Raw genomic sequence first — 13595 nt, 5'->3', positions numbered from 1 at the left:
GGGGTTAGGGGGGGTGTCAAACTGCTGCAGATCCAGGCCACTGCTTGTGTGTGGGAGCAGATGCCTGACTCTCCATAGTGCTGCCAGCATTTTAACCCATGCCGCATCACTCATATGTAAAATACACAGAAAAAAAGAGCATATGTATTACTCTATATGCAGCCTGTATATGCAGATTTGATGATGTCATTTTCTAGGGGTAGGGGAAAGATGAGAATGAGAAGCCAGGTGACTGGCTTTAATAGTGTAGTGGCAGCTGTGGGATACATAAAATCACCTGTCTCCCCTATCTGGTAGCTTAAATACACAGAAGAGAAGCACAGGAGATAGGCAGGTTCATCTAAAGCAGTGGTTCTCAACCTGTCTAACCTCAAGACCCACGTTTGTCGTCGGTCATTAAGTCCATTGCTATGCAATGGAACACACGGCAGTGTGGGCTGCTGTGCTGTGATGGAGCACCATCCATATGTGCATTGCTTGTACAGTTCCCATGCGTGCCCTGTAGCGGTGCTGGTAGCCAGCATATGATGTCACTCCAGTCCAGGCACCGCTACAGGACATGCGAGGGAGCTATAAGCAATGCATGTATGGATTGAGCTCCCTGGCAGCCATACCACCTGTGCACCCCACCTCAAGCTAAAACTCAGTGCCAGGCAGCATATTAGGAATGGCTGCTCAGTGCGAGAACTGACATTGCTGCACTAGAAGGAGGCTGATAAGCCTCTCGCCAAGAAAAGTGGAAGGCATGCGGCGACCCACTGAACACGGGGTCACGACCCACCAGTTGAGAACCAAGGATCTAAAGGACATAAAAATCTCTAAGTGGCAGAATGCTGCAGGCTGGTTGGAGCTTGCTTAAGTGATCCCGTGCTGCCAACACACAAGGATGAAGGGACTAGTACAAACTGTTGTCAAGATTAGGACTGCGGGTTCCTCTGGTTCACCCCATTAACAGTGGAGATTACTGGAGGCATCCCTATATACAAGGATGGGGTGTGAAGGCCACCATTGGCCTGACAACTGACAGCATTCACACAATGCTGTCAGTTGCTGTCAGCACACTGGGGTGTGATGACATTGTCATTGCTGTCCATTAACTTACTTGTATTCTAAAAAATCTGAATAAATGGATTTATGAGTTATTCACGTAGGCCTAGTGGTGCCAAGAAGATACTTTATAAATGTAGTAAATATGCACGCAACTAGGGAATACGTGCATATGACGTGCATGTCTCATAGCACACCACCTTTGTACAAGTCTATAGGAATAAGAAAACTAGCCATACAAACTAGAAAAGTATCTATGTTTTTAAACCAATCCCGTCCCCTTCTGGAGGTCATGTGGAGTCTGACTGCTAATAGCAGCAAAGCCACCCTATTCCAAATTTCAGCTACAATGTAAAATTATGCAGATGATTTCAACCTCTTATAAACCCCCTTCTAAATAATAAAAGACAAAACATTTTGGAAGGGAATTTGTTTCTGGTTGTGCCTCGAGAGAAAAAACATGTGAGTCTGAGCTTGTGCCAAAACAGTTCTTACCAACTTCAGAGAAAGCTTCATGGCAAAATTGGAGATTCAAAATGAAACGTAAAAAAAGGGGGTAGGGGAAGAGAGAGAAAAAGGGGAGGAAGAGAAAAAAAAAGTGTACATCAGCAAAGAATGGATGTTATGAGGCTTGTTCTCTAGAGCATAAAACGTTCTTCTAGCACCATGACTTTGGAACTGGGTGATAAAATGTAACACAAAACACAACCTGTGCGAAAGTTCACAAGTTCAGAGGCTCGCGGCCTGGAAAATGGAAGCCTCCCCATATCTGTTATCATGGCAGCTGCTTGACAAGGATGTTGTTTTAAGCTATTGTGCTTGGCACAGCTACATGTACAGTTGTAGATTATTCATAATATTAAACCTAATTGTTTTACTTGGACACGGTTCTCATAACAATCTTTACTACAGAGTGGAGAACATGTAAAGATTTTCCTTATTATTCAAGTCTAAAACTCCCTAATATTTGAAGGTGCTGAAAACATTTGGGTGATTCTGGGATTGGTTGAGGTATTGAGGAATCAGAGATCTTGCCTCACTCCTTACCGAAACATCAAAAGACCCGTAAAGACGGGTGGGTGCTTGTAGTGACCACGGATGGCACCGTGAGAAACTCAAATAAAGAAATAACGTCACCAGCACTCCAAAGGATAATTTAGCAACAGTCCATTTATTGTCACATTGCCATTCAATGCAAGCGCTTTCGGGGCCTCAAGGGGTCCCCTTCATCAGGCTCAGAATGACAAAAACACTGAAGGATCAGAAGCACGAGTGGCCTTCTAAGCAACGGCCCACACTCATTCGCGCGCCGTTTGTACATTTGATTCCCCTCAGGTTAGTAACATTTGAATATCCTATGGCGCGAATGGGCTTTGTGTTGACACTGCCTCTATGGGAGGGGTCTGTTTTAACTTCACAGTTGGATGTCTATTTAAGGTGTATGATCCTTCGGTGTTTTTGTGATTCTGAGCCTGATGAAGGGGACTCCTTGAGGCCCCAAAAGCGCTCGCATTGAATGGCAATGTGCCAATAAATGGACTGTTGCTAAATTATCCTTTGGAGTGCTGGTGACGTTATTTCTTTATTTGGTTGAGGTATTGGTCACTTGATCTTTGCTAAAGAGGATTGTTAATTAGATGGAGTCTGTGACCTAAATGTCAGTCAGATCTTCTGAACCACTAGATGATCGATGCATGGGCACTGGTCATTTGACCATGCAGCAGCCTGACCCAGAATCACATTTATCCTTGCTTATGTTTTTATCACTTTCAGTCACATTTTAGAAATCTATCCTTCCAAAGTAAATGAATTTTAGAGTAAAGAGGTCTGTTTTATAAACGTCATGTGAAACATGGGTTTGTTAGGTAGAGAAGTGATGATGTGCATAGTGCAATTACCCATAACCACCTACCTAGTGCGTATTTTCTGATTGATTGCTGTGTTATTGCACATATGTCTTTGTTTTTTTTGAAGAAATTAAAAAAATTGCTGAAACAATATGTACACATATGATGACCAAAAGCTCAAGCTATGTATCCTATATAATGTATGAATTAGATTATGTTTTAATTTTTTCACGACTCTCTGCCTTGAAATTAAATATAGAGAACACATCTGCATCATTCTTTTCTTGCTAATCTGATATGAAGACAGGAAAGAACATTCACATTGTGAAACAGATGATACAAATGACTGTGAAAAATAAGTCAGACAGTTGTAACTTGTGACCTTTTAAAATGGCAGTCAGTATTGTTAGTCTTGTCTAATAGACATGCAAAGCAAAACTTTCTGCTGGAAGAAAAAAAACTTTCACTTTTTTAATCAAGTTTTCATTGATTTCATGCAGATGTTATAGGGTTCCTTGATATTCACTTGTTTGCTCCAGTGTTATCGGCACAGTGTAAACAAATATACTGATATACTGTAGGTAATCTAAGGGGGGGGGGCAAGCTCCAATAGTACTGGCAACGGTAAACCATTGAGAGGTGTTAGCGGTTACACTGACTTGTATACAGTAAAAATTGCAAAGCAATGCAAAAGCAACAATGAGGGTGAATAAAAATGTCTCCGTTTGATCACAGACATGTCCTCTCAAAACCAGACAAAAGCTTAAGCACCCAGGAATAAAATGTTACATATTGGGGAAATCCTGTACTCTGCGAGGACATGACATAGCTTGTGTGAAACATTCTCTGTACTGTACGAGGAGGAGACAGAGATGGCTGGGTACAGTAAGTGGGCAGGGACAGGCACAAAGCTGTTACTGCAGTGACATCAAGAAGAGAATACAAAACACAAGCATGAAGCCAATCACTACGAGGTGAGGTCTTCTCCAAGGTGATAGAGCTGCAGCTTCTCCTGACCTCCTTGCAGTGCCAAATGACGGTGAAACGGATAAGCTCACAGCACATATGTAACAATAGGTGATTGCAATAAGAACTGCCTAATTTTACTCTAATTTATTCTTCTTCGTCATATTGCAGTGCTAGTTTCATTGTGATTAGTAATGGGCAAGATCCGCAGTATGTCTTTTTTGTGTGTGCTGAAACCATAAATCTGGTAGGTAAATTAAAAATAAAGTGTGTGCCCACTTTATCATGACGCCTTAACCGTAGCCGAGGTACATGAAACATCATCAGCAAACCAAATAGCTTGTCCAAAGGGGTTTTAATAATAACATGTATGCTGCCCCCTTCAGGAAATAACGTGATACTACAGCAACCTACTTGTGAACTTTGGCACAGATTTGACAAATGCAGTTTTGGATCCATTTACAGATGTATACAGACACACAACTTTTTCAGAGGGTTACCTACTAACTAATAATGCTCAGCATGGAGTCTACACAGAACAACTACTACTCCTGTAAGGCTCACACTGGTGCCACACAAACACAGAGGACCTTAGTTATTAACCCTTCTCACGTAAGGCCTGTTCTTGTTGCCCGCAGGAACCAGTGAGATCCCTCCCATTTAATGTCAAGTGCAGGATGGAAGTAACTGATTGGTGGTTATTTTGTCCTCTAAATGTGAACTACAAAAACATCTCTGGGCAACACTCCCATGTTATTTACACCACCTTTTAAATACATGGCCCGTTGTGTTTCTGGCACTGCTAAGCTTTACTCAAGAGCACCTAAACTCTGCACATCCACTACGCATCTCACAAGCGGTGAAATGTAGCCCTGTTTCTCCTCTGCTAGAGAGCTGCACAGCAAACTCAAGCAGCCCAGGAGACCCACGGGATGCAGTTTGATCTCATGTAATCATAATGATTAGCTGTTAAATCTTTGTCCACTGTGACAGCTAAGCCAAACTTCAAAAACCAATGCGGAATGTAGTCCATGGATATTTTAGGGTTCACTCCTTTAAGTGAATATATATTTGATGGCTATCAATGGGAAACAGAGATTCACTTTCACTAGTCTAGAGCAGTAGACAGTCTGATGTTTCTCTTGTGAATTTTGAAATTATATTTCCTAACGTATCTTCCCAGACTATGGAAAGAAGTTCATGATGGGACTGTTAAGAGTCACTTCTCTCCATATAGCTATGCATAGATGTTCTAGAGTTTAATCACCCACTGGGTTTTCATATCTTTCAGAGACCCTAGTAGCTGGATTGCCCCCTCTCTTTGCTGGTAGTCCCAGTGTTGCCCCCACAGACATGGAGTCGCACTCCTTTTGATGCAGAAAGGGAAGAGTTAAACCTCCTGCTGCAGCGATTGTAAGATCACGTTAATAAAAATTAAAAGGAGAGTGAGATGCCCTGGTAGTGGTCGTGGCAGATGGACGTAGCTGAGAGCTAAGGTGTAGAGATCTCTCTACCAGAATCCAAGAGAAATATATAAATCTGGTGGAAATTCAACACTCTAGCATCTATAAGTTTAGGTGAGCTAACCCGAAAGTTTTATTTCTATGTCCAAAGAAAGAACTGTCCTTGGCACCTACAGCAACAAATCAGCTGCACCTTTTCATTATCACAAGGTGGAATGGCATAATAAGCTGATGTAGTCGCCAAGACCCATTGCTCCTTCAGACACAAACAGGGAACACAGTGTCAAGAATATGTGACCTGTGGAAACAGTTCAGAAGTCAACAGCTGTGTGGGCAGACTATGAAAACTGATGGGTCACTAAAGAAAACCACCATGACCTCAAGAGAAACACGGATTGCCAATATCCACATCACAGCAACTCAAACTAATGAAAGCAAATGTCTAGCTAGGGGCTACAGGGTACATCTAATGGTTTACAGTATATAGCTCTAGTTCTATAGCTGTCACAATTAAACAGTGATTACAGCACGCTGTAATAGGCCTGGGGTGATGCACGGCTCTGCAAACTCAAGAACACAAGATGAAGAGAGGAAATGCAACTTGAAATCTTTGGACCAGCATGCACTTAGGTTCAACAACATAACATGTCAAGTGGAACTCTAGCAGCCACAACACATTTGTTTGGTTTAGACAGTGTGTGGAAGGGTTAGATCCTTACTAAAGTTTTGTTTTTTTTGCAGCCCATGTTGGGGAAGATTTGCCTTCATTTCAGATCCCTGTAACAGTTGGCAGCAAGACAGTAATTGAAAAGATATCTCTCCAAAGTGACATAAATCTTTCTGGGTAGAGTGATGAATGGTTTTAATTACTGTCAGCTTTCTATCGTTACCTTCAACCCCATTGGTGAGATTCTCCTGCGTACTTGTCCTGGAACAATGCTTATTGGGACAGAGGGTTGGAAAAAACCCACTACAGTAAAGGCATCAATTAAAAAAAAGTTCCCAATCTATGCAAAACTAAATAAGAAAAGTTTTGTATGGACATACACTTACAAATGTATGTAATCGCTAACAATGAACTTCTCTTATTTGCTACCTATTGATCTGTCCATTAAGTGCACAAAAACCCTTTTAATCTCATCAGGGATTCAGAGCTGTGCTCTGCATACTTCCTGTGTTATCTCAAAGAGCCTTCCTACTTTAGAAAAAAACACTAAGCAGGGCTGACACACCCAGTCCACAAAAAATATGTGTTGTCAGCCCTTTTGGCTTAGGAAGTTTCTGACTTTGTCTTACAGAACATTTCCGACAGATCAACAGCTACTTTTCTGTACTTTCAGGGTCTTTAAAGAGCTAAAACACAGGAAATTGACATATATTACAGAGATGTAATGATTTTGTTTGATTTTGCCTTGACATGCGTGTTAAGAAACCTCTACAGTCATTGGCACTTCAACAGGCTGTGACCTGGGAAAGATCAGATCTTGGGACTCAAGAATGTACAAGTCCTACCCTCGCAATGGACAAGTACGTTTATCACGTAGAAAATACTTTTCTCAACTTAACTAAATAAATCCATTTATCTTTTACCCCTTTAAGTGACCTTGTGCTTTGTCCATACGGAGCAAAGCAACAAGTTTACTATAATGTTGTCTGTTGCAGCTGCTTACACTTACCACCACTTTGTTCCCCTCCACTTCATACAGCCCAACTGAAGCAACTAGAAGAAGCCCTGTGTAAGCTTCAAGTCACTTTGCACTTCACAGGGCTGATAACTTTTTCCATATCCCCATGTGACAGCACTAGGGGTCTGAAAGACCAATTGCCAAACACCAGCACTGCCATGGGAGAGAGCCCCATGCTCCTCATATGCGGAAGGGAAAGGGAGGGGAAGTATAAGCAGCCATGGCATCCATTTTTAAAGTGAACACAATGCTTTGCCCTGTATGCTTTACTAGCAGCAGATCTACTACATCACTGTAAGGCAGGCCTTAAAGTGAATATCAAGGAAAATCTTATTTCCATCTCTAATGATGCTTAATGTACCCCCAATCAATGTGTTGCTCTGAAGTGAGCATTCTTGGAATATCAAGTGCCTAATCTCAGTCTCGTCTGGATTACCATTCCCATAGGCTGTAGTGGTGGCAGCATGATCAATTCTGCCCCTTCCGGTGCCACCATAGCTTAGGGCAGCGGCGGCGAACCTATGGCACGCGTGCCAGAGTGGGCACGTGGGGCCCCCTCTGCTGGCACGCGAGCCCAGGTCCGCATTACCAAAGGGGCGCAGGGATAGTGGTCCGAGTCCATTTAATAATCTGCTGTGTAGTGCTGACTTTCATTGTAATGTATTGCTGGGACTTGTAGTCCCGCATAGCTGGTGGTATTCTGCATTGCTGTATGATAATTATACAGCAATGCAGAATAGCCCCACATAGAGCCCATATAAACCACCTGAAAGGCCTTATAGACAACCCGAGAGCCACACTGCCCCCCAGAGAGCCACACAGCCCCCCAGAGAGCCCATACATACCACCTGAGGGACCACAGAGCCCACCCAAAAGCCATAATAGACCGCCTGAGAGCTGCACAGCTCCCCTGAGAGCCTGTACAGACCACTAAAAACTCAACAGAGCCCACCTGAGAGCCGCACAGCCCCCTGAGAGCCCGTACAGACCACCTCAGAACTGCAGAGCCCCCCTGAGAGTATTCAGGTCTAATTGAAGGGTTGGCACTTTGAGATACATAAGTTGGTTTAGTGATCCAGTTTGGGCACTCCGGCTCAAAAAGGTTCGCCATCACTGGCTTAGGGTGTGCAGTGGAGGCTGAACTGTCCAATAACATCAAAGCCTCATAACCTGCCAATAAATGCTGATTAACAGCATAGATTCCGAGTACCATGTGTATTGAATGCCCTGCAGAGCAAATCTTATGCCAGTGTCATGTAACTACATGCAATGTTAGCATTTAAGGCCTAGGCAGGGATTCCTCACTCCTAAACTGCACCTGCCAAACTCGAAAAGACAGCTAGATCATTTGACCTGGTTAAAAAAAAAGAAAAAAAAAAGATTGATACTTTTGCAATTTATTTTTCATAAGTTTAGATTCTAAATGCATGTCAAAGTGATATCTCTACTGAATTCTGTCTTGACTTGACTTCCAATTTAGGATATCAGGGTGTAGATCTAGACTAGTGAAACTGTCTCTACTGCACTTCTGTATATAGGCACACCCACAATTGCGGGGGTGTGGTAAAATGTACAAGCATGCACTCTATGCTAACATCCACGCTCACAGTGAAGGGGTTGGAAGCTAAACACATCTACTTCCAGCTGGTGATCACCGAAACAAACAGTGTTGCCTAATATTGCTTGGTAATATGATTCTGGACGGGCACAAAGAGGTGGAATAGTACACCTTGTCAAAGCACTTTTTGTAGCATTTTTTGGGGGAAAAAAGCTTGCGGACTGATCCACAAAGGCCCTAAATAATCCCCATCATGAAGGCATCATAGGCAACATACCTATTTACATGGTCACTGTCCATGGAAATATTTAAGTCTCAACAAGCACCCTTGGCTGTTCATATTCAATGTTAAAAGTTGACTGGTGGATTTGGATTTTCCCAGCCAATTGTTACGGTTTACCCAAAAATACATCTGGTACTAATAAGCATGTGTGCTGAATACATCAACATGCATTCCTATTTGCCAGCATAAAAAAAATAATATATATTTACACACATTATATATATATACATACATACATACATACACATTTATAGAGAGTTCAGGAGTGCATGTTGGTTGAGATGCCTTCAACTGACTAAGACCCACTTGACTCTCCCCGACACCCAAAAGAACATATATTGCGGTTCCCTTCTCTGAACCTTAGTGCATGCTGGCTCTTAAAAGACCTCCTAGAATAGAGTCCAGCGCCTCTGCTCTGACCAATGAATTGTCATCAGTAGATGGGAGCAGTGCAGTGCAATCTACTGAATGGTTTTAGTATATGCAGGAGCCGGCTGCCAGCCTATCACCGATTCACTTACAACATAGTCCCTAGCCTCAAAGGCACACGTGGGCTTCCCTATAGTCCTCTTCATCATCCCTTTGTGAAAATATACAGACTGAGCCTGCTGGTGAGTCAGCCAAAAAAACAAAAGCAAACAGGTGGTTACTTTGGCCACAGGTAAAGCACCAAACTTACATTGGGCTCCTTTAAAGTCCAACCCCTATTCTGTGCAGATTTCACACCGTGAGGCAGGTGTGGAAAACAGCAATTTTGTAATCAGTATTTATTACATATCTAGATTACTTACACTAGTACATGCACTTGAAGTATCCAGGACAATGTTCAAATATGGCGAGTGGCTATGCCAGAACTGGAGACAGACTGTCTTCTTAGGTGACAAATGGACAAAGGTGTGTCTACAACCTCCTCAAGATTCATGTTAAGCTAAAATTTGGGGTTACAGTACAAGGAACAGTGGTGCTGTGCCAAGTTTAGCATCCCAAAGAAATAGGTCTGTGAAAGATTAATTCTTATGGGTTGCATGGTTTATAGTAGATGCCTTATTAAGTAAGCACATGTACAAGCATTATAGACTGAGATAGGTAATACTATCACTGTTACAATATCTGATTTGTCAGAGAATGGAGTTACAGAACCAAAGAGTGTCTGAACTAAAGAACAGTTTTGGTTTTGGGTTTAGATATGCATCAAAAACTCATCTAGGTGTGGTGAATGCAGCCATTCTGCGATCACACATATTACAATATGATTGTATTGTATCAACTTCCTATGTATTACAAATATGTAGTGTGATGGCCTACTTGAATTGCTATAAATTTAAAGTATACACTCATACTTTTTCTTTAGTTTTGGATAGAGTAGAGAACACTTAGAACTCCTACCAGGTTTATATTTCTGTCTGGGTCTCTACTGGGGAGATCGGTTCTTGCTTTGTCCTGGTGACCATTGTCACTGGGATAGAAAATAATGGGTGATCCAAAATTTTACAGATGTCACCAGAACCGGAAGACATGGGCAATATTCCAATGCATACACTTGTTCCAGGGGAATTCACCTAATTTTTGAGAGATTTATTCTTACTTGCTGTTATGTCTTCAAGACAGGAAGTTATGGGAAATCTCCCCAATGGGGCATAGACAGAAAAAAAAAACAACAAAACAAAAAGGTTTGCCTATAGAAACACTAAACCCTCCTAGTAAAAATGAACTCTCTTTGTACATCCATTTACTATGTACCATAATTACCTTATTTTGTTTTTCCACTTCTAAACTTTCTCACCTTTAGCAAATGTCCCCCATTCTTTTAACCAGACGCAGCTTTTACCCCAACTGCCAGTTGGTGAGTGCGCACATAATTATATTACGTCTGTGTGCCCCATGAGTACTTGCATATTTTTATTACAGCTATGTATTTTTTATAGACTTTATTGCCGTCACAGAGAGGCTGCACAAACCAGTGAATCCCAATTGGGGGAGCTACAATGGAGACCCAGCTAATAAGAGGAGCTATAGGAGATAAAGAAGTTATATTTAGGAGAAACAGAAAGGTTCCTGTGCTGAAATAAAGAATCTGTCCACAAAAAGATTCAGCGGTCATTTATATCAGATGCTTTGGGCAGCCTTGTCCAGCGCAGTCCCAATGCATAGACAAGACAATTTGCCTTGTTGTCTAACAAGTTAATTCACACCATTGTGTGGCAATGGCCTGCTCTGAAAAAAAGTACTCCATGCAGTCATGCTGTACTTTTTTTTTTAACCACACCATACTGTGTTGCACTACACCACATCGCAACACACACTGGGGTGAATAGAGCCTGATAACATGTATTGTAATCACAATTTTTATCAATTGGGTTTAATAACATTTTAACTAGCCCTTTGCACTACATAGTTGTTTTTTAAGGGAATTATACATAATGTGCAATCAAAATGTATTGTGTGTGTCCATCTTCAGATATATACACTGGGTCCTAGAGGACGGTTGACTAAAGGTGCCCATACACTTTACAACCCTTGCAAGACTTTAGTCTTGCGAGGGTTGTAAAGTAATAACAAATGTACGATCTGCCCATCTTGGACAGGCAGATCGTACTTGCGATCATCGCAAGCCCGCTGCCTTGGGGGGCGGGCTTCCGATGACTGTAATGCTGAATGGGCAGTGTGCGCGTGCGCACACCGGCCCGTTCGGCAGTTATCTCTCGATCATGATAAAAACCAGCCTTTGCACACCTTCCATACACTGATTGTCGTATGATCGCAGGATTTCCCGCGATTCTCGTACGAGAATCGTGCAGTGTATGGGCACCTTTAGGCACAGATTTAAAATGGCAGCCTTTCCAGTGTCCGAGCCTTTCCTGTGTACGAGCAATCAGTAAAGCTCAAGAACAGCAGTGAAGAAACATATACTACACAGGTAGAGACATGGGCCTGTTTAAAATGAACTATAACTCCTAGCATGACAGCATTGTCAGGGCCTTACTGAGTCTTGCTGTTAAACAGCTGTGGATACCCACAATTTGCCCGAGGTTAGTATAATCACTTTGTCTTTCAATGCCATTCTAAGGCCAATGTGAAATGAGCTCTGAGCCGTTCCAATCATGCTCTGCAGACAAGTAACCTTTTCAATGACACCAAAGCTGGCACACAATAGGCAAGATGCTTTTTACAGGAATGTTCTCTCATCGATAGAGTGCTTCTCCTTTCATACACTTCCCTTTGTTAGATGGGCTTTTTTCCAGTGCATGCTGGGAAATAGAGTACGCCCTATTAATCACCAAAGAATAGCATTACTTCCCAGGTACAATGGAATAATGGCATTATACTGCGGGGACTGTCCCCTATTGTTAACATCAGAATGATACCAATGTTTTATATCTATTTAAAGAAGTATTCTGGCTCAGCTTTACATCATAACGGCTACAGAAGTTGAATGCTATATTAAAGCATCATGTTCAGCTCCCAGAATCCCATGTTGTTTCAAAGACTGTACTGCCATTATTAAAGGGCCATGGATTAGCTGGCCCAGATAAACTACTATCTTACAAACATTTTAAAAATACCTTTTCCGTTTTAAGAGGTCCTGCTAATTTATTTAATGCTGCAAAGGATGGTGTTGGAGAAAAACACGAATAAATGTTTTAGTTTACCTTCGACTATCTTTTCCTCTCCTTTTAGTATGAATTTTACCATGGTAGAACTAGGATTTTAGATCGAGGGACACTAGAGGGAATATTTATCAAAACAGTAGAATAAGGAACATTTATAAACCACAGCGGTATGCTTTACAAAGGTGCTTAAAGGATAACTATGAGGTGAGTGATTTTCACTCAGCCTCATAGTTCGAGCCGACGTGTGACAATTAAACTGTCACACGTCGGCTCAATAGAGCGGGAAGTGAGTGAACACATACCGTCGCTCGCTCACTTCTTGATCCTGTCCCTGCAGAGAGCCGTGACTGTCACTCACGGCTCCCTGCAGGGGGCGGGTACAGCTGGCTCTGCCTCTAGATGTAGCTCGCGATATACTGAGCTTTGGATCACGGGAGGACGCTAGTTTATGTTCTCCCGTGACCCTGAGGAGAACTATGGGGAAAAGCACTGACCCCATAGCTCTCCTTTAAGGATTTGCTTGCTTCATGACTCAGATTTTATTCATTTTAATTAATTCAATATCAGCTCTTATAAGTGTCAAATGGTAATACTCATTTTAAATCCCTATTATTATTTTTCAGGATTTATCTAGCGCCAACAGTTTGTACAGTGCTTTACAATATAAGAAAGACATTACAGTTACAATACAAATCAAGACAAGATGGTAAGGAGGGTCCTGCCCATGAACATACAATACAAATCAAGACAAGATGGTAAGGAGGGTCCTGCCCATGAACATACCCAGACATGTGATTCTACACTCCTGTCTATAAAAATTAAAAAAAAAGGATTTTTTTTAAATTATTATTGTTTTTTTTTCTTTGGACATTTTTATGTGCACTGTTTAGTTTACCAGCTTGGTAAGGCCATCTTGGAGAAGACAGTGCTCGACTGTCAGTTCACAGAAAGTATTAACCTTCTGCAGTGATGTCACTATTTTTAGTGTGCTAATAGGCTGCATAATTTAGGCCATAAAATGGTTGTTTTGCTGTCTAAAGGCTGTATCTAAATAGTTACCAGAATTATCAGCTAGCCAGTGGCTACGATGATGAGCCTGTCACAATTGTGACCATTATGGACTAAAATAAACAAG

General features: G+C 41.9%; 1 protein-coding gene across 8 annotated transcripts in view; it reads right to left on the bottom strand.

The window, feature by feature from the left end:
- Nucleotides 1-13595, bottom strand: part of FNBP1 (formin binding protein 1) — a 220895-nt gene that overhangs the window by 21574 nt on the left and 185726 nt on the right. For 5 of the 8 annotated variants that reach the window (XM_018564751.1, XM_018564754.1, XM_018564749.1 and 2 more), the window contains exon 11: nucleotides 1543-1557. The exons of the other annotated variants lie outside the window; for them this stretch is intronic. In XM_018564751.1, the coding sequence (XP_018420253.1) occupies nucleotides 1543-1557 (15 nt within the window). The remainder of the gene's footprint in view (nucleotides 1-1542; nucleotides 1558-13595) is intronic. 8 annotated transcript variants of the gene reach the window in all.

The sequence above is a fragment of the Nanorana parkeri genome, unplaced genomic scaffold (genome assembly GCF_000935625.1).
Source record: "Nanorana parkeri isolate BGI_ZX_2015 unplaced genomic scaffold, ASM93562v1 scaffold778, whole genome shotgun sequence".
NCBI lineage: Eukaryota > Metazoa > Chordata > Amphibia > Anura > Dicroglossidae > Nanorana > Nanorana parkeri.
Note: the sequence above shows the minus strand (reverse complement) of the source record. Positions and strands in the feature narration are given on the sequence as shown.